The following is a 21,469-nucleotide window of genomic DNA, read 5'->3' on the forward strand; positions in this document are numbered from 1 at the left end:
CGCGTCAGATGTCTTGAAGATGGAGCCGCTCCACACTGGATGGATGAAGATAGAAGATGCCGTCTGGGTGAAGACTTCTGCCTGTCTGGAGGAACACTTCGCCCGGCTTGAATGAAGACTTCTCCCGGCTTCGTTGAGGACTTCGGCCCGGCTTGGATGAAGACTTCTCCCGGTAAGTTGATCTTCAGGGGGTTAGTGTTAGGTTTTTTTAAGGGTATATTGGGTGGGTTTTATTTTTTAGATTAGGGTTTGGGCAGCAAAAGAGCTAACTGCCCTTTTAAGGGCAATGCCCATTCAAATGCCCTTTTCAGGGCAATGGGGAGCTTAGGTTTTTTTAGATAGTATTTTATTTGGGGGGTTGGTTGTGTGGGTGGTGGGTTTTACTGTTGGGGGGGTTGTTTGTATTTTTTTTACAGGTAAAAGAGCTTATTACTTTGGGGCAATGCCCCGCAAAAGGCCCTTTTAAGGGCTATTGGTAGTTTAGTTTAGGCTAGGATTTTTTTTATTTTGGAGGGCTTTTTTTATTTTAATAGGGCTATTTGATTAGGTGTAATTAGTTTAAATTTCTGTAATTTGTTTTTTATTTTCTGTAATTTAGTGTTTGGTTTTTTTGTACTTTAGCTAATTTAATTTAGGTAATTGTATTTAATTTAGTTAATTTATTTAATTATAGTATAGTGTTAGGTGTTAGTGTAGCTTAGGTTAGGTTTTATTTTACAGGTAAATTTGTATTTATTTTAGCTAGGTAGTTATTAAATAGTTAATAACTATTTAATAACTATTCTACCTAGTTAAAATAAATACAAACTTGCCTGTAAAATAAAAATAAACCCTAAGCTTGCTACAATGTAACTATTAGTTATATTGTAGCTAGCTTAGGGTTTATTTTACAGGTAAGTATTTAGTTTTAAATAGGAATAATTTAGTTAATGATAGGAATATTTATTTAAATTTATTTAAATTATATTTAAGTTAGTGGGTGTTAGGTTTAGGGTTAGACTTAGGTTTAGGAGTTAATAACTTTAATATAAGGGCGGCGACGTTGGGGGCAGCATAAGTTAGGGATGGCAGATTAGGGGTTAATAATATTTAACTAATGTTTGCGAGGCGGGAGTGCGGAGGTTTAGGGGTTAATATGTTTACTATAGTGGCAGCGACGTTGGGGGCGGCAGATTAGGGGTTAATAAGTGTAGGTAGGTGGCGGCAAGATTGGGGGCGGCAGATTAGGGGTTATTAAATATAATGTAGGTGGTGGCGATGTTGTGGGCAGCAGATTAGGGGTTAATACATATAATGTAGGTGGCGGCGGTGTCCGGAGCGGCAGATTAGGGGTTAATAATATAATTCAGTTTTTGGCGATGTCGGGGGCGGCAGATTAGGGGTTAATAAGTGTAAGATTAGGGGTGTTTAGACTCGGGGTTCATGTTAGGGTGTTAGGTGTAAACATAAATTTTATTTCCCCATAGGAATCAATGGGGCTGCATTAAGGAGCTTTACGCTGCTTTTTTGCATGTGTTAGACTTTTTTTCAGCCGGCTCTCCCCGTTGATCCCTATGGGGAAATCATGCATGAGCACGTTACACCAGCTCAACGCTGAGTTAAGCAGCGCTGTTATTGGAGTGCGGTAATGAGCAAAATTTTGCTCAACGCTCACTTCTTGTCTTTTAACGCCGGGTTTCTGAAAACTCGTAATACCAGCGCTGCAGGTAAGTGAGCGGTGAGGGAAAACTGCTCGTTAGCACCGCACAGCCTCTAAAGTAAAACTTGTAATCTAGGTGTTTTTTTTAAACAAAGTAATGGTTAAATTTTGACTTGACCCTTAAAAGGGATTCAGATAGAGCATGCAATTTTAAGCAACTTTCTTATTTACTCCTATTATCAATTGTTCTTCGTTCTCTTGATATCTTTATTTGAAAAGCAAGAATGTAAGCTTAGAAGCAAGCCCATTTTTGGTTCAGAACATGGGTAGCACTTGTTGATTAGTGGTTATGTATCCACCAATCAGCAAGCGCTACCGAGGTTCTGAACCTAGATAAAGATACCAAGAGAATGAAGAACAATTGATATTATGAGCAAATTAGAAAGTTGCTTAAAATTGCATGCTCTATCTGAATCATAAAAGTTTAATTTTGACTAGACTATCCCTTTAAGTTTACATCTTTTTTTACAGTTAATAATGGAATGCATTTCACGTGTGACTGAAAGCTTTGTATAAAGTACAGTTTCCCAAAACATATATTTGCATTACTCTTTGAAGTTCACCTTTGACGAAGAGTTCTGCATGACACCTCTCATCAGCAATGACACACTCATAAGTGGCATCATCAGCCAAGTTACATTTATTGATCGTTAGGACCCGTTTTAAGCCAACATTCTCAAACACGTATCTGTGAAAATAAAAAGCAAAGCATTTCCAAACTATCGGAATAAATTAATTTGATAAATTTTTGACCAAAAATATTAATTTGTGTTGTAAACAGTAAAATAATATGAATTATACATTTATTACAATACCTATCAATTGTGAAACTATAGATGGTGCAGTGTAAGCCAAAACACTGGGGCTTACAAGAGTAGGGGGACACTTGTCATCTATGGTATTGGAGTGATTTCCATTGCTGTGTCATTTGCTGTTTTTCAAGTGTAGCAACCTGGCTTGGCACTCTATATACTGTTTCAAGGTAGGATAGTTCCACTGAAGGTAAGGGGTGGCATTTGGCATTCCGCTGGCATAAAGGGGGCAGCAGGGAAAAGCTTCTCAAGGGTCTCATTTCATGAAAAGCTATACTAAAGGAGGCCTCAAAGGCCAAGCATATGAAGTCTTACTTGGTATATACCTTAAATAATGGGGGTGAATTGCATATGATGTGATGTCTCATTTGAAAATGTATCTGGATTAAAGTGCACTACAGAGGCTTATTCAGTAGCAAAAAGGATCCTGCACGAGACAAGCATCTGATCTGAGGTGTCTCATTTGATAACCATTTTGCATAAAGGGTTTTGCATAGGCCAAGGATCTGGACTGAGTTATCCCATTAGGCATATGGCCATTAGAGATCAGGTTTTTTCACTCGCATTACAAGTTGAAAGTAAACGCGATTGTTTAAGCACACTTGGATAGCACATCCTCAGAGCTCTGGTTAACTGTTTTGCAAAACAAAAAGGTGTCACAAAACTCATCAGAAATACATTGCAAAGTATGGATGCACCCATAATGACACCATCTAAAAAATTATTCAAAAAAAATATTGCAAAAAGTTGCAATGGGTTCAAAGATATGAGGTCTCAGGGCTTTATCATTAAGATACAGACATACATATACATGTCCAAAGATGTATATGCATGTACATATATATATATATATATATATATATGTGTGTGTGTGTACAGATAATTATTTAGATAGTATATATGTATTTACAGATATATATAAACATACAAACACACAAATGCATATGTTCACACATATAGACATATATAAGTGCATTTGAGCCCTTTGCAGTTGAAAACATGTAAAAAAAAAAAAAATGCAATATTGAAAGTGTTATAGTGTGTATATACTGTAAATATTTGACATTCCAATGTTCTACACATAGCAGAATATGTTCTATGTATTTATAAATAGATATTCCTATATATATATCTGCATATATCTATATATAATCATACATATATATATATATATATATATATATATATATATATATATATATAGGAATAGACATATATTGTACCAAAATATCATCAGATATATGTAGAAATATGTATTTATGAATAAATAGAACATATTCTGCTATATGATGAACATTGGAATGTGATATATTTATAAATTAATGTTTGGTTACTTGAGAATATGTGATCTTGTTTGCGCTCGAGTATGGTGTTAGGTTTCCCCCCACTTTTTTGCTCTATTGACTTCTATAGGGGAATAGGTGATCGCACTCGCAATATTCTAATTTCGGATTTTTGCTCTCGTCATGGTTAGCGAGTGAGCGAAAACCGTTTAGTTTAAACTCATAATACAATCACAACCCAACGCGAGCAAAAAGCTTACTTCTAGCACAGTTAACACTCGAGTGGCAGCGCTAAATATCACTCCACTTGTTATCGTTCCTTAAATGTGGAATTCAATGTAACACCCACTTTGAATAAAAATAAAAGATGTATAATGTAATTACATATTGTGTTCCCAATTTAAACATAAAGGACTAGATTGAAAGTGAAGCGCTAAAATACAAGTGCTATTGTGTGCTAACATTGCTCTAGTTAAATCAATATTGCTTTTATGTTTGAGTTCATATTACAAGTTAAAAATAATATAATAGCGATTGAGCAAAAGTCTATAGCGCTAACATATAGATGTCGGATAGCACGGGTGCACTAAATCCATCATATAATAGACTTCTGTGAGGGCGCACTGAAAAACGCATGTTGGTTATCTCTTGAGCATTGAGTTGAAGGTCAAATAGTGGGGATTTTCACTTACTCTTAAACTATGAACATACATATGTGCACACACAAAACAAATACATACATATGTACACCCCCTACACAAACACACACATAAACAAATACACTTTTGACCTTCCCAGTCCAGTACCTTGCCATATGCCATATCCCTTCAGATCAATATTAAAAAAATGTATTTCAATAATAAATCTTGATTTTACATTTAATATGTATAAATATGAGTGAAAGTGAAATACTTTATTTTTTATATACAGGTGGCCCTCGTTTTACAATTTACACCGTTTCAGAATAACAACCTTTTTTTCCAGTCATGTGACTGCTATTGAAAAGCATTGAGAAGCAGTGCATTTATTAAAATAACCAGCAGCTGGAGCTGTCTGCTTGTGTTGCAGCAAAGCCAAGCAAGCTGAAATTAATCAGTTTAACCAGACCTGAGCTATTGAGTAGATTTCATAGGAACAAGATCTTCCTGTCTATAATATATATCAGTCCAGATTGGAATGCATAGAAAGAACTGTTTGCAGAAAAATGCAAGTGAAGTCTGTGTTGTGTGATTATTTTATTAGGTTTATAATGCTGTTTAGCAAATGTTTTTGTTAATTTAACTTAGTTTAATTATATATACTGTGTTGTGTGATTATTTTATAAGGTATTTAATGCTGTTTAGCATTTAAAGTCTTCATTTCAAAGCTTTACAAATAATGTATTAGGTGTTACTTATGCCAATTTTGAGAGGGACCTGGAACCTATCTCCCTCACTTCCCATTGACTTACATTATAAACCGGGTTTCAATTTACAACGGTTTCGATTTACAACCATTCCTTCTGGAACCTAACCCCGGCGTAAACTGAGGGCTACCTGTATTATACATGTGTATTGTTATGCATATATTCAAGTGTTAACACTTTATTTCATGGTCTTCATAAGAACTAAATTTTCCAGAGCTATTTTGTTTTTTGCTTGAGCATAGCACTTATCTCACCACTAAGTGATAAAAAGTTGAACCTGCTCTAACAATAAAAAGTATGGGGCTTGCTAAATAATTGTTTGCCATGTTAAAACTCTGGATTTTTTTTCTTTTCTTGACATGCACTTGTAATACTAGATTATTATTAGTGCAGGGTTATGCTAAGGATGATGCACCTTGCCCTTTTTGTTGTACTCCACTTGTAATCTAGGCCAAACTTTCTAGGAAAGAAATGACAATCACTTACTTGGCACTAGGGCGGATTAACTGACCATTCTTCATCCATTTTACTTGCACATCTGGGTTAGTGAGTTCCACGTGCATCTTGATCTTATGGCCTTTGTCAACTGAGTAGCAAGACTCTAATCTTTTTGAAAAGGCTAAAAAAATGAGAAATAAATACATGTAACAAAAGACTTCACATGTTGTATGCATATACATTATATACTCTTGTATAGTTCATTATATCTAATACTGTAACTTTCATGCTTAATGTTGTTATATAGTCCAATTATATTGTAAATTCTGCATCCTTCTTCAGTATATAACTTCTATTGGAACACAAATAAGATGGACAAAAAGCTGACTGCTCAGAAAGTGAATGCAACTCACCTGGTGCTGTTAGAGGAGGTTGGAATCTAAAATGGTCATCCAGTAGGCAGGACTCTGGTAGTGAGTATCTTTCACCCCACTCCTCCAATTTCAGAAGGGTTGGCTGGATCTCCATTTTCTTCCAAGAAAGGAAGTCCTCAGTAGGAACACACCCGCAAATACGTAAAGTACATAACAATACAAAGTAATACATCTCTCTTTTTTGTGTTATTGTTGTTATTGGTTTATAGGAAGGTTTCTGGTTTGATATTATATTTATTTGTTTTGAGTGACATTTTATTACTTTGTATTTTTATGTAGTTTATGTATTTGCAATTATGTTGCTATATTTTGATTGCTTTTCCCTAGTGGGTACCAGGGATGTGCATTCTGATCTTTCGTAAGGATCCAAATGCGGAAGTAAGAAGCAGCTCATGCCGTTTGGATCTTTTGATAGCCAGATTGATGCTTCTGAATGATCCCCACTTTAAAATCTGGATTTGCACAGATGTTAGGGGATCTTTTACAAGAATCAATCCGGCTATGAAAATATTTAAAGGGCATGAGCTGCTGCTTACTTCTGCATTTGTATTCTCACAAAAGATCTAAATGCATGTCCCTAGGGGATACACTGTGCAGTGGTGAGGAAACCCTTTTATTGGTGGATTTGAATTTAAATATCCACAGTAGTTCTACTATTGTTATGAAGCCAGAAGAAATGGCTAGTGAGGTGTGGTGATTGATAAATATGCCATCTTCTGGATGACTGTTTTAGATTCCAGCCTGCTCTAACAACACCAGGTCGGTGGCATTTGATTTTTGAATAGACAGCTTTTTGTCCATGTTGTTTGTATTTAAAATAGAAGTTATATATTGCCCAAGGAGGCATCATTTTTTGTTTTCTTTCTTACAGTTACAGGGAAATCAGATATTGACCAACAATAGTTTAAGGAGCACCCTTTTCTTTTTGGGACACTGAAGGAAAGAATATTTTTTATTATTTTTGTTGATTTTCTTTATGACTATTGTTTTACATTATATACATTATTTTAATATTGGGGGGTTTTAAGTTGGAATTGTGTGCAAACATTTTTGGATTGCTTAGGCCCTAATTAACGTTTTTTCTGTAATTTTGTTATGTATATAGAAATTCTGTGTGTATGTAATGCATACAATTACACGTTTGATTTTACTTTCTTTTCTCTGTATTCTTTGCTAAAGCTTAGCTCATTTACGTGAGAGCATATCTAGGAAAGCCCAGGAGTTTGCACGTCTTGAGCACTATATTCTAGATATGTGCACTGTCCCTGGCTTACCTAGGTATGCTTTCAAGAAAAGGAGCTAAGGTTTCTCTAAAGATACCAAGCGAAAGTAAAGAAAGTGAATTGAACTTGACAATATTTTATCTTCCATGTCGTTTTAAGATATCATTACATTAGCAACTGCTAATGACACCACTGAAATGCATGCTGTGAATTAAAGTGCTAATGACCCAATTGAAATAGAGGCTGGGAGTCAGAGTTCTTTTCCTGTTTCCTGGTAGTTCGTTGGGGCTCTCACCATGGTAACTATTTATATGACCAAGAAGCTCTTTCTACCTTACTACAAGAAGTGCTGAAGCAGACCAGACCACTACCTAAAGGAAAAAGCGAAAGTAAACATTGTGGGGGACCCAATAGTGCTACAACAGATTCTCCTCTATCAGACTCTCTCTACCTCATGTGGATGGAGGTTGGATCCTGTAAGTACCCACTTCTCACAAAGAAGATACATCCTGCTGAATTATAAGAGAGACTTGGACTATACTAAAACTGAACTAATACCAAACAATTGGGACTTGGGATTATTAAGATTTATTTATTGTAGTATACATATATTTTCTTAGGACCAATCCACCATTTGTATTACTATACACATATACAGTATATATATATATATATATATATATATATATATATAGAAAGAGAGAGACAGAGAGGAAGAATGATAGCTAGATAGATAGTTAGAGAGAGAGAGATAGTGAGAGAGATAGAGAGAAATCTAGCTAAATGTACAATTACCGTCACTCTTTTTGATTTCCACCCTGGCCTTCTTCAGACGTTTCAGCATGCCACGAAGATCGGTGACACCGTACTGAAAAGCAATTTTTTCGTATTCACTTGGCTTTGCATTCTTTAGGATCTCCCACACTTCTGGGCTAATTCCACCCATTTCATCATCATCTTTTTTCTTTTTCTCTTCCGCTTTCTTGTCCTCCACTCTTAAAAAAGAAAACTAAATATGTGAAATATGTCAAACTGTAACATACCCTAACATGTTGTAGTAAGTTCTTCTTAAACTGCCACAAGTATGTGTGTCTGGTAAAATCTTGCAAGATGATTTTCCATCTCCATTGGCTGCCTTTAACCCATAAAGGACACAGCTTTCAGTTTGCTCAATTGTTTTATGACGGAAAAATTCCGTCATATGTCCTTAAAGGAACGGTATACACTCATTTTCATATAACTGCATGTAATAGACACTACTATAAAGAATAAGATGCACAGATACTGATATAAAAATTCAGTATCAAACTGTTTAAAAACTTACTTAGAAGCTGTCAGTTTGGCTCTGTTGAAAAGGTAGCTGGAAAGCCCACTGCAAGTGGGAAATAAGACACTCCCCCCCTCCCCCTTCTTTTGCATAGGAAAAGACCCTTTACACAAACAGGAGCAAGCTGGAGAAGGTAGCTGACAGTATTCTCATAAAACTTTGGGGCTTGGTTAGGAGTCTGAAAATCAGAGCAATGTTATTTAAAAATAAGCAAAACTATACATTTATTTTTTTAAAAAACTTTTTGGGCTATATAAATAGATCATCTACAAAACATTTATGCAAAGAAAAAATGAGTGTATAATGTCCCTTTAAGAGGTTAAGTTAAGTATTATTTGTTAATCTTTTTATTCATGCGTACATGGTTTCAGGTTTTAAGCATCTTTTTATGTAGTAAATTAGTAGTATATTAATTTGGGAAACACTATTACAAACCTTAATCTCTTGACGCTGTTAGGACGTTTCATGCCATCCTAACAGTGCTGGGCTTTAACGCCATTAGGATGGCATGGAACATCCTAACTGATCTTGAGTTTTGCAGCCTACTGTGCTCACAGAATAGGAACTTGGACTGGGGGGCATGTTTAGCATCTTAGGCAGTCCCCCATGATCTGTTCCCACACTTGAAATCACGTGATCACATCGACAATCATGTGATTTCATTTTTAAGGGAAGTGTTTACATCGGAACGTTGTTCTGATGTTAAACACTTGGCCCCGGCATGAAGGGGTTAAGTTACAAATATCATTATTATTATTGTTAATTTTTATTTGTATAGCATCACCAAATTCCACAAATGCATTTTCTATTACTTTTTTAGCAAAATTGATGTTCATCCTTCATAGTGATTGATGGGGTTGTGCGAAAGCCACTTCCGATTGTTTGACCAGCTGTGACTTTAGCTGTTTTTTTTACCTTCTTTGTGGGGTTTATAAACACGGGGGTCAATTTCAACCTTTCGGATATTCTTCTTCACTATTGAAAAAACTGAATTGGCCAACTTTTTTTTTTTCAAAATGATCACAATATTACCAAGTCAAACACAGTGGAGTGTGATAAATCCCAGACTATTAGATCTTCATTTTCCCACAACAGCACCTGATAATATCTGTTGATCACTAAAAACTGAATCAAAATGGATTAATGGGGTTAATGGAGTCCATGGGGCCGAATTATCAAAGGCCGAATGGCCCCTGATCCCCCTGATTCCGCAGCGAGCCTTCAGGCTCACCGGAAACAGCAGTTAAGAAGCAGCGGTCTTAATGATCAGATACGATCGGGTTGATTGACACCCCATGCTAGCGGCCAATTGGCCACGAATCTGCAGGGGGCGACATTTCACCAGAACTGCTTGTGCAATGCTGAGCGGATCATGTCGGACAGACATTTAATAAATCAGGGTGCAAAGATACAAATAGTATATTCCACTAAACAAATGCACTCACATGACTTTTTTCAACACATTAAAAGATTTAATATAATGTTTTCGAGGAAAACTTCCCCTTCATCAGCATGCTGATGAAGGGAAAGTTTTCCTCGAAAACGTTACATTAAATCTTTTGATGTGTTGAAAAAAATCCTGTGAGTGCATTTGTTTAGTGATATATATACAGTATATACTGTGTGTATATATATATATATATATATATATATATATCTTTAATATTCATATATGTGTGCAAAATTCTTTATTTTAATATATTATAAATGTGTTTTGTTATTCTAGTCCTTAGAGACTTCAGGCATCCTTGTGTACTACATTTTTCAGCACTATTATGTGTTGAGCTCACTTGCAACACAACTCACCATGCAATATTAGTGCACCCTGCACTATCCATTGAAAATACACAGCATGATAAAGAAATGTTAACATCGCTAACATTCTCCGGTAAAACTATTTTACCAATCATTTGTGATACCACATTGTCTGCTATTCCTAGTGCAGGCCCACGATATGGATAGTGCACTCCAAGCTGTTAATAGTGTTCCACTTAGGCCTGCATTGGGAATTGGTTCTGAAAGTAGTATTTGTTTGGTCAACATTGATCGACTTATGTAAAATATCGGGAAAATAAATAACTATAAAACAATTGAAGGGATAGAGTGGAGCAAGGATTGCTTGTGGATGTGTCATCTTTGTACCCAAGTATTCCTCATTATTTGGAAGTTACAGCTTTCAAACAATATTGTTTAAGGTGGGATATACCATATATACATGTTCAGTTCCTGGCTAAATGAATTTGTCATATTTTTTCGCACATGTATTTTTTGTTTGATGGTAATTTTTATAAACATGTACAAGGTATGGCCATGGGTACCACAATGGCTCCATAATATGCCAATATTTAAATGGGCCTCTTTGAAGATATAATGATATAGAATCATAATCGCTATATACAGAGTATCCATAAATATTATAGTTACATTGACAATATCATAATAGTTTGGAAAGGTACCAAGGAAGAAGCTATGGGGTTTATAAATCATATCAATACCAACCAGTGATGTGCAGTCACTAGAGGCAGGTGAGGCAGTGCTTCACCTCTCATATGGGCAAAAATATATATTTTTTTATTGGCTTTAAAAAAATAAAATAAAAAAATTGCAATTTTTTTCCCCAGCATTTTTTTTCTTCACAGATTCATGTTGTGCAATGGAGAGGCACAAGCAGGTCTGCCCACCATTACACAACATGCTGCGCCATCTACTGGATGACAGTGGTTAAGATCATTGGATGGCACATTAACTGCTTATTTGAGGCAGTCCTATTTGGGCTGACCCAATCCAGTGAGAGGCATTAGTAAGTGGAACTTAGGGTTGGGGCTGGATGTTAAATCATATAAAACAAAACAAAAACGGAAAAAAACTACTTTCATTTATTTTGTTGCTGTGCTGGGAAGCTGCCAGCTTTTGCTAAAGTGAAAAAGAGAGTTCTGTACTTCCCCTCTAAGTGCAGTGGAATGTTCCACTGTCGCTTCCTTAAAGTGAATGTAAATTTTGATGTTTAAGTGCCCGGTTTTTAAAACTTTGATTAAAAACAGGGGCACTTTAATTCATCAAAATTTACATTTCACTCCTGTTGTGACAAAAAACTTACCTTTTAAACTTCACAGCAGCTGCTGCTTCCTCCGGTCTCACAAGCCATTTCTGATGTCAGAAATGATTGATAGGTCATCCTCCAATCACAGATTCCCCCCCGGGGGATTCAGTGTCTGATTCACTGCTGTGATTGGAGGAAGCCGATACCTCATTTTAGACCCAGGAAGAGGCTTTGAAACAGGTGGAGGAAGCTGGAGCTGCTGTGAAGATTAAAAAGTAAGTTTATTTTCACAACAGGAGTGAAATGAAAATATTGATGAATTAAAGTGCCCCTGTTTTTAATCAAAGTTTTAAAAACCGGGCACTTTAGCATCAAAATTTACATTCACTTTAATACAGACAGAGGCAGAGAGCAGGAAGAGAGATTCAGTCAATAAGCAGTGTGTAAGACACATCTTTGAAGTAAGTTCTACAACATTAGATTTCACTGAAAGTGATTCTGTTAGTGAAAATTATAATTTAATGAATGTGGTTTAGTGTTTTTTTTACTCTTTTACAGCAGGGTCGTTTTTGTATTTTGTTTCCTCAACCTTTACACCCACTAACTTAACAGCTTGCCTTCACTTTCTGAACTCTCTGTAGCTCTGCTGTTTTATTACTTAAAAATTCAGTGGTCTCTCTCCCTCCCCCCTTGTGTGTGTGTGTCTCTCTCTCTCTCTCTCTCTCTCTATCTATCTATCTATCTATCTATCTATCTATCTATCTATCTATCATCTATCTATCTATCCATCTCTCTCCTTATGTGTTGTTCCCCCCATGGTCTCTCTGTCTCTCTTCCTCCCCCTCTGACTCTCTCATCCCTTATGTGTCTCTCTAACCCTCTGTGTTTGATTGTGTCTCTCTCTCTCTTTCTCTAACCCTCTGTGTGTGATTGTGTGTCTCTCTCTCTCTTTCTCTAACCCTCTGTGTGTGATTGTATGTCTCTCTCTCTCTTTCTCTAACCCTCTGTGTGTGATTGTGTGTCTCTCTCTCTCTTTCTCTCTCGCTCTCTAACCCTCTGTGTCTCTCTCTCTCTCTTTCTCTCTCTCTCTAACCCTCTGTGTGTGTGTCTCTCTCTCTCTCTTTCTCTCTCTAACCCTCTGTGTCTCTCTCTCTTTCTCTCTCTCTCTAACCCTCTGTGTGTGTGTCTCTCTCTCTCTCTCTTTTTCTCTCTCTCTCTAACCCTCTGTGTGTCTCTCTCTCTCTTTTTCTCTCTCTAACCCTCTGTGTGTGTCTCTCTCTCTCTCTCTCTAACCCTCTGTATGTCTCTCTTTCTCTCTGTCTCTCTAACCCTCTGTGTATGTGTTTCTGTCTACCTTTTATTTATTTAATTAATGAATTGGTAGTGCCATCTGATGGTGTGGCTTTATTTAAAGGGGTGGGGTCAAGCGCCCCACCATCTTTAAATTTCACCAGCCGCCACTGGATCAAGACATTTTTATATTTACTGAATAATGAAAGAATCTATAAGCATAATTTGCAGCATTAAAGTAAAAAGTATGTTTTAAACATATTTTAATGGGCATGAATTTCTAGATCTCATAATCAGAGCAAGCATTGTGTTATCTGGCAAGAGTTTCTGTTACAATCCTTTAGACTAAAATCAGATGTTTACTAAGTTGACCAGTTTTCCAAGACACCATTTAAAGGGACATGAAACCCATATGTTTTCTTTCATGATTTAGAAAGAACATGCAATTTAAATAACTTTCCAATTTAATCTAATCTAATATCTAATTGTCTTCATTCTTTTGATATCCTTTGTTGAAAATCATATCTAAATATGCTCAGTAGCTGCTGATTGGTGGCTGCACATAGATACCTCATGTGATTGGCTCACCCATGTGCATTGCTATTTCTTCAACAAAGGATATCTAAAGAATGAAGGCGTATCCAAGCCACTGCCTCACCAGCCTCTGACGTCACTGCACGTCACTGATACCAACTCATACAATCTTAAGTTTACTGAAAACATAGAGGCCAAATTATTAAAGTGCGGACGGACATGATACGATGTAGTGTATCATGTCCTCCGCACATCAATAAATGCCGACAGCATACGCTGTCGGCCTTTATCATTGCACAAGCAGTTCTTGTGAACTTCTTGTGCAATGCCGCCCCCTGCAGATTCGCGGCCAGATTGGCTTCTACCAGGGGGTGTCAATCAGCCCGATCATATAGGATCGGGCGGATTGATGTCCACAGCCTCAGAGTAGGCGGACAAGTTATGGAGCAGCAGTCTTTAGACCGCTGGTTCATAACTACTGTTTTCGGCGAGCCTGAAGGCTTTTTTAAATGTAGTCCTATGGTTTGATGATGATTATAAGGTGTTTACAAAGAGCTACAGGAAGTAAACATAGTGAAATGGCTTTCTCAATGCTAAGAGTGGACACTTATCCAGTTGGATATCCAATATTCCATCTGGGCAATTCAGAAGAGCTCCTAAGAATTATACTAGAGATGAGGATTTTCTTGAAAAAGCTGAAGTATTGCAGGATAGATTTGTTCAAAAATGTTTTTCCAATATCTGATGCAATATTTTTTAACTGTTCCTATGCCAAACAAGGTGTATGGAGAGTCGAACAACATTAACAACAAAATTGGAATTGGCACCATAGTTATTAGTACAATGTCATGTTTGCATTAGAATGACCCTTTAATATTAAATCTTAGGACTCCAGTTTATTACCTTTTCTTGAGCAAGGCACTGAAGTCAAGCTCCCCTGCTGTATCACTTTTTGCATCACCCCTGAAAGAAAACAGAGCATTTTTTAAACACATGCAATTTCTTTATTTAAAAGCTTTATAAATTAACAAATAAAAATGATGTAGTGGAAAATTACTGAAACAGTTAAATGATTATTCAAGATACATGGAAGTTAAACTTAAATTTTCATGACTCAGATATTCAGATATAGCATTCCAAATTACTGCTGTTATCATATGCACATATAGGCCCATATTTATCAAAGTCTGATAGACCTGATCCGAAAGAGCGGATCAGGTCCGCCAGACCTCGCTGAATACGGCGAGCAATACGCTCGCCGTATTGAGCATTACACCAGCAGCTCACAAGAGCTGCTGGTGCAACGCCGCCCCCTGCAGACTCGCGGCCAATGGGCCGCCAGCAGGGGGGTGTCAATCAACCTGATCGTACTCGATCGGGTTAATTTCCGGCGATGTCTGTCTGCCTGCTCAGAGCAGGCGGACAGGTTATGGAGCAGCGGTCTTTGTGACTCGCCAGAAACACGGGGCATCAAGCTCCATATGGAGCTTGATAAATATGCCCCATAGCTATGGTGCAGGTTTGCTCATACTGCTGCTTAACCTCTTGGCCGCCTCAGAGGTGGCAGGTTATATCACACAAAACGTATTGCTTTGGAGCCCTTGTGGTACAGGGTCACTAATGCTGCTGCTTAACCTCTTTGACACCTCAAAGGTGGCAGAGTTAAATCATCCAAAACTTGTTTCTTTGGGGTGATTGGCAGGCCCTGATCTCATATTATTGGTCATGTGAGACAGGTAGTTGCACTGCAGAATAACTTCCTTGTGCAATAATAAATGCAGGCAGCGGACAATCAGCATTTTCTGTCCATTCACTGTAAACATAGGCAAACATGTTCCCTAGCAGGGAACATTATCCTCCTGTCAAATAATAAAGGCGCCCATACACTGAGCAAAAGCAGTGAGATGTATAAAAATATGCCAGAAGCAATTTTGTATATAATTTGCAATAAGTAGAACATAGCTTAAAGGCACACTGAACCTAATTTTTTTCTTTAGTGATTCAGATAGAGCATGAAATTTTAAGCAACTTTCTAATTTACTCCTATTATCACATTTTCTTCATTCTCTTGGTATCTATATATTGATAATAGGAGTAAATAAGAAAGTTGGTTAAAATGTTGTGCTCTATCTGAATACAGTGCTAAAGACACACTCCTGTACCTTGCTCAGTATGATCATACTGAGCAAGGAAAGAAGCTAAGCTAAGGTTCAAAGAAAATTTCAAGAAATAAATATAATTGATAATAGAAAAAAACTGGAAAGCATTTTTTAAAAAATCTAAGCCCTGTCTAAATCATAAAAGTTTATTTTAAATTGATTAATGTCAATTTAGCTTATTGTTCCATATAATGTACACATTTTATTCTAGCATATTCTGGTACATTTCATGAGACAAGGGTTAAACACAGTTAAAAAGTAAAATCTCATTTAATGTGAATTTCAGGCAATTAACTACTTTCTCAAATGACACCTGTGTAGTAAATATGTCATCACTATACCCAAGATTACTATTGGAACGCCATTTAGTGCTTTCGATAGAGCGTTAATTGCGCTAGAAGTAAACTTTTTTTGCGGATGTCGGGTTGTGCTGGTATAACGAGTTGAAAGTAAAAAGTTATCTCTCTCACGCTAACCCGATGATCACAAAAAGCCGAACTTACAATATCACGTGCACGATAACCGCAATGGAGCAAAAAAAGTGGGGAAAAAACTAACATATTTCACTATGTAATGTTCTGCGCATAGCAGCATATGTTCCTCTTGCGGCCCCCTCGCACTTCCGCCCCCCCCCGCTCGTGCCCCCCCCCTGCTATCTGATCCTCCCTGACTGAGCCTTCCTTATGCCAGGTATGTTTGTCTCGTGCTGCAGTCTCTACTGTGCATGACTGCATAGGACAAACATACCTGACCTTTTATAATATAGGATGAATATTGCATAAATATGCTTTTACATCTATTTATCTGCAAAGGGCTCCTATGCACTTATATATATATATATATATATATATATATATATGTCTATATATATGTATAGATATGTATTTATGTGTTTATATATGTATATATGTCTGTAAATACATATAAACACATATAAATACATAAATACATCTGTACATACAAATAGATATATTTATACATACCTATCCATCTTTAAGGATGTATATGTATTGTATCTCAATGTTTTGAACAAACTAACCTGTTGAAAACAGTCACGTGTCCAACCCTAGGGGGCGCTTATAAACCCAATATAACTGTGGATATATATATACTCAAATTAAATATAAATATGGATAGTGACTAAATGTGCACATTGACATATAAAAACATAATATAAACAACCATTGGGTACAGAATAACAATTGGTATAGAGTCTTATCTGAGTCCTTGGTATAGACCACTATAAAGGTCAAAGATATTCTAATGAGGTCTTCTGTAGTAGTGGAAATAGACCCAGACGATGTGGACAGGTATTTGTAGTATCGGCAGCTCCTCTCAAAGATAAGTAGAGAATCCAGGAACCTGTGAAGAGGAATCACAAACAAGAGGGCGCCTCCTAGTATAATACTGTAAGTGTAACAAACAATAGCAGGTCTTGTTTAGTAAATATACTCACAAAGGGAGCAGCACTAAATGTGCTAAGTGACGCAAGCTGGGATCTCGCAGTGTCCCTGAAAACTGATCCTCAAAAGGATCTCAGATGCCTGATGAAATAGCTAGCATAGCTGAGAAACGCGTTGCAATTTGTTGCCAATATTGCTTTTAACACTTTGGGTAATGTATACACCCATTGGTTTTTATTATTGGTTTTAATAAAATAGAACTGTATTATTTGGAAGCCTGAGCTTTATTCGATCATTCCTTGGCACACCTAGGCCTCTACATCCTTTTGAGAATCAGTTTTCTGGGACACTGCGAGATCCCAGCTTGCGTCACTTAGCACATTCGGTGCTGCTCCCTTTGTGAGTAGATTTACTAAACAAGACCTGCTTCTGCTTGTTACACTCGCAGTATTATACTAGGAGGCGCCCTCTTGTTTGTGATTCCTCTTCACAGATTCCTGGTATCTCGATGTTAAAGCCCTTAGTCTGTCTTTTTTTTACAACTCGTATCTTTGAGCCCTAATAACTAATTTTTATTAGATGGTGTTTTTATGAATGTAACTGTACTTTGTATGTTATTTTTGATGTATTTTGTGACACTTTTTTGATTCGGGAAACAGTTAACCACGGCGCTGAGGATGCACTAACCCGAAGATCGTTAACATGAATTGTGCTCAAGCGATTGCATTTACTTTCAACCTGTAATACCAGCGCAATTTAACCTGTGTGCTAACAAACGCGAAAACCCGATATCGCTTGTGGGCAAATGCTTGCACAGTTGCACTCCACTCGTAATCTGGCCCTTTATCAAGAATTATAAAGCAATGGTTGTATCAGTAAAGCAAAAATTGTGCATTTTAAAAAAATCAAAGCATGTAACTTCTCCTTCTCTCCTCTAAGGCAGGGTTCTTCAAACTTATTTTTCCCAAGACCCTTTGCAAAAGTACCACATATCTTCACGGGCCTATTTTTAAACTTGGCCTGAAAATTTCTGAAGTAATATACAAGATACATTCAATTTTTAGCAAAGTGTCTAAAATGTGTGCATACTTTATTCCTGATTGTAGTCAAACTTGAAAGTGCTGGAAAAGGTAATAACACACACCAAACTCTCATACAACACACACACTCATACAACTCACACACATTGTCATACAAAATACACTCTGGTACAACACACAAACACCACACACTCTCATACAACACATAAACCACACTTATACAACACACACACACCACACACCCTCATGAAACAGACACAGACATCACACTCTCATACAACACCCACCACACACACTCATAACACACACACCACTTTCAAACAACACACACACCACACACTCCCATACAACACACAGTCTGCACTCTCATACAACACACAAACCACACTTATACAACACACACACCACTCACCCTCATGAAACAGACACACACATCACACTCTCATACAACACCCACCACACACAATCATAACAGACACACCACACACTCTCATACAACACATACGCCACACACACCACACACACACACACACTCTCTCATACAAAACGCACACTGTTGTATAATACACACGCACATAAACTCTCATATAACACCCAGACCCCACACACACTCTCATACAGCACACTCCACACACACACACATATATATATATATATATATATATATATATATATATATATGTTTGTAGTGTATGCCAGGGTGCTATAGGGGTTAATGACAGCAGGTTGTGTAAAGCACTCACTGGACTTCAATTCAATCAAAACAATAAAGTTGTATTTGCTGTGAGACGACCAAAGTCCAGTGAGTGTTTTACATTACATAACCTGCTATAAATACAGTATATATATATATATATATATATATATATATATATATATATATATATATATATATATATATACAGGGAGTGCAGAATTATTAGGCAAATGAGTATTTTGACCACATCATCCTCTTTATGCATGTTGTCTTACTCCAAGTTGTATAGGTTTGAAAGCCTACTACCAATTAAGCATATTAGGTGATGTGCATCTCTGTAATGAGAAGGGGTGTGGTCTAATGACATCAACACCCTATATCAGGTGTGCATAATTATTAGGCAACTTCCTTTCCTTTGGCAAAATGGGTCAAAAGAAGGACTTGACAGGCTCAGAAAAGTCAAAAATAGTGAGATATCTTGCAGAGGGATGCAGCACTCTTAAAATTGCAAAGCTTCTGAAGCGTGATCATCGAACAATCAAGCGTTTCATTCAAAATAGTCAACAGGGTCGCAAGAAGCATGTGGAAAAACCAAGGCGCAAAATAACTGCCCATGAACTGAGAAAAGTCAAGCGTGCAACTGCCAAGATGCCACTTGCTACCAGTTTGGCCATATTTCAGAGCTGCAACATCACTGGAGTGCCCAAAAGCACAAGGTGTGCAATACTCAGAGACATGGCCAAGGTAAGAAAGGCTGAAAGACGACCACCACTGAACAAGACACACAAGCTGAAACGTCAAGACTGGGCCAAGAAATATCTCAAGACTGATTTTTCTAAGGTTTTATGGACTGATGAAATGAGAGTGAGTCTTGATGGGCCAGATGGATGGGCCCGTGGCTGGATTGGTAAAGGGCAGAGAGCTCCAGTCCGACTCAAACGCCAGCAAGGTGGAGGTGGAGTACTGGTTTGGGCTGGTATCATCAAAGAGGAGCTTGTGGGGCCTTTTCGGGTTGAGGACGGAGTCAAGCTCAACTCCCAGTCCTACTGTCAGTTTCTGGAAGACACCTTCTTCAAGCAGTGGTACAGGAAGAAGTCTGCATCCTTCAAGAAAAACATGATTTTCATGCAGGACAATGCTCCATCACACGCGTCCAAGTACTCCACAGCGTGGCTGGCAAGAAAGGGTATAAAAGAAGAAAATCTAATGACATGGCCTCCTTGTTCACCTGATCTGAACCCCATTGAGAACCTGTGGTCCATCATCAAATGTGAGATTTACAAGGAGGGAAAACAGTACACCTCTCTGAACAGTGTCTGGGAGGCTGTGGTTGCTGCTGCATGCAATGTTGATGGTGAACAGATCAAAACACTGACAGAATCCATGGATGGCAGGCTTTTGAGTGTCCTTGCAAAGAAAGGTGGCTATATTGGTCACTGATTTGTTTTTGTTTTGTTTTTGAATGTCAGAAATGTATATTTGTGAATGTTGAGATGTTATATTGGTTTCACTGGTAAAAAAAAATAATCGAAATGGGTATATATTTGTTTTTTGTTAAGTTGCATAATAATTATGCACAGTAATAGTCACCTGCACACAGAGATATCCCCCTAAAATAGCTATAACTAAAAACAAACTAAAAACTACTTCCAAAACTATTCAGCTTTGATATTAATGAGTTTTTTGGGTTCATTGAGAACATGGTTGTTGTTCAATAATAAAATTAATCCTCAAAAATACAACTTGCCTAATAATTCTGCACTCCCTGTATATATATATATATATATACATACACACACACACACACACACATATATATATATATATATATATATATATGTGCGTGTGTGTGTGTGTATATATATATATATATATATATATATATATATATATATATATATATATATATATATATATATATATATATATGCTTGTGTAAACACACACAAATTATTTACTTTCACTACCAACTAATTCAGTATTTCTGTTTTGGGATAAATTAAAAATGTATTCATTCTATTCAACTGATACCAACTTTTATGATGTATAACTTGTTTCTGCAAACCATTTGGTAATATTTGCATGAAATGCAGGCAATTACTGCAAAGTTATCATTATTATTCAGAAGAATGAAACCATCTATTAAACTTATGACAGTATGTCCTTAAACCTACTGAAAATAGGCGCATAGAATATCTTTCCTATGTAGATATTCCATATTAGCAGAAAAACAAAAGAGTACATAGACATAGTATATCCAATACAAAGCTGGGAGAGCATGTTACCGGATGCCTAATGCTTCTATCTATCCTCACATCTCCAGCTTATATAACGATTGCATCTGAGCCATCAAAGTATTTCACAGGTTCCACACTACTCCCACAATACTGCTCTGCAAACCTCATTTTGCAACATTCATAATCCGTTTACAGAGGCTCAAGATTGCACAGATTGTAAATAGATTTACGCTACATAAATCTGTCAATCTGGAGAGAAAATTAGTGTTAGCGCAGCTGCTGCAAATCGCGAGTGCTAACAATTATGATAGAGCTTGAGCCCCGGTAGCAGCTGAAGAGCTGACTTGCACGCTAAATTTTTAAATAGAAAATTACAGGAGGCCAGCCAGCAGCATCATAAGTAGCGCGGCACTGTGCTGATTAATGATGGTTTAGCAGGGCCACTGCA

The 21,469-nt window shown here is 37.0% G+C and overlaps 1 protein-coding gene across 4 annotated transcripts in view; it reads right to left on the minus strand.

The window, feature by feature from the left end:
- Positions 1-21,469, minus strand: part of MYBPC2 (myosin binding protein C2) — a 199,812-nt gene that overhangs the window by 98,448 nt on the left and 79,895 nt on the right. For all 4 annotated transcript variants that reach the window (XM_053690757.1, XM_053690755.1, XM_053690758.1 and 1 more), the window contains 4 exons: positions 14,389-14,448; positions 8,090-8,289; positions 5,686-5,818; positions 2,263-2,387 (listed from right to left, as the gene is read on the minus strand). In XM_053690757.1, coding sequence (XP_053546732.1) covers positions 2,263-2,387; positions 5,686-5,818; positions 8,090-8,289; positions 14,389-14,448 — 518 coding nt within the window. The remainder of the gene's footprint in view (positions 1-2,262; positions 2,388-5,685; positions 5,819-8,089; positions 8,290-14,388; positions 14,449-21,469) is intronic.

Source organism: Bombina bombina, chromosome 8 (assembly GCF_027579735.1).
Source record: "Bombina bombina isolate aBomBom1 chromosome 8, aBomBom1.pri, whole genome shotgun sequence".
Taxonomy (NCBI): Eukaryota; Metazoa; Chordata; class Amphibia; order Anura; family Bombinatoridae; genus Bombina; species Bombina bombina.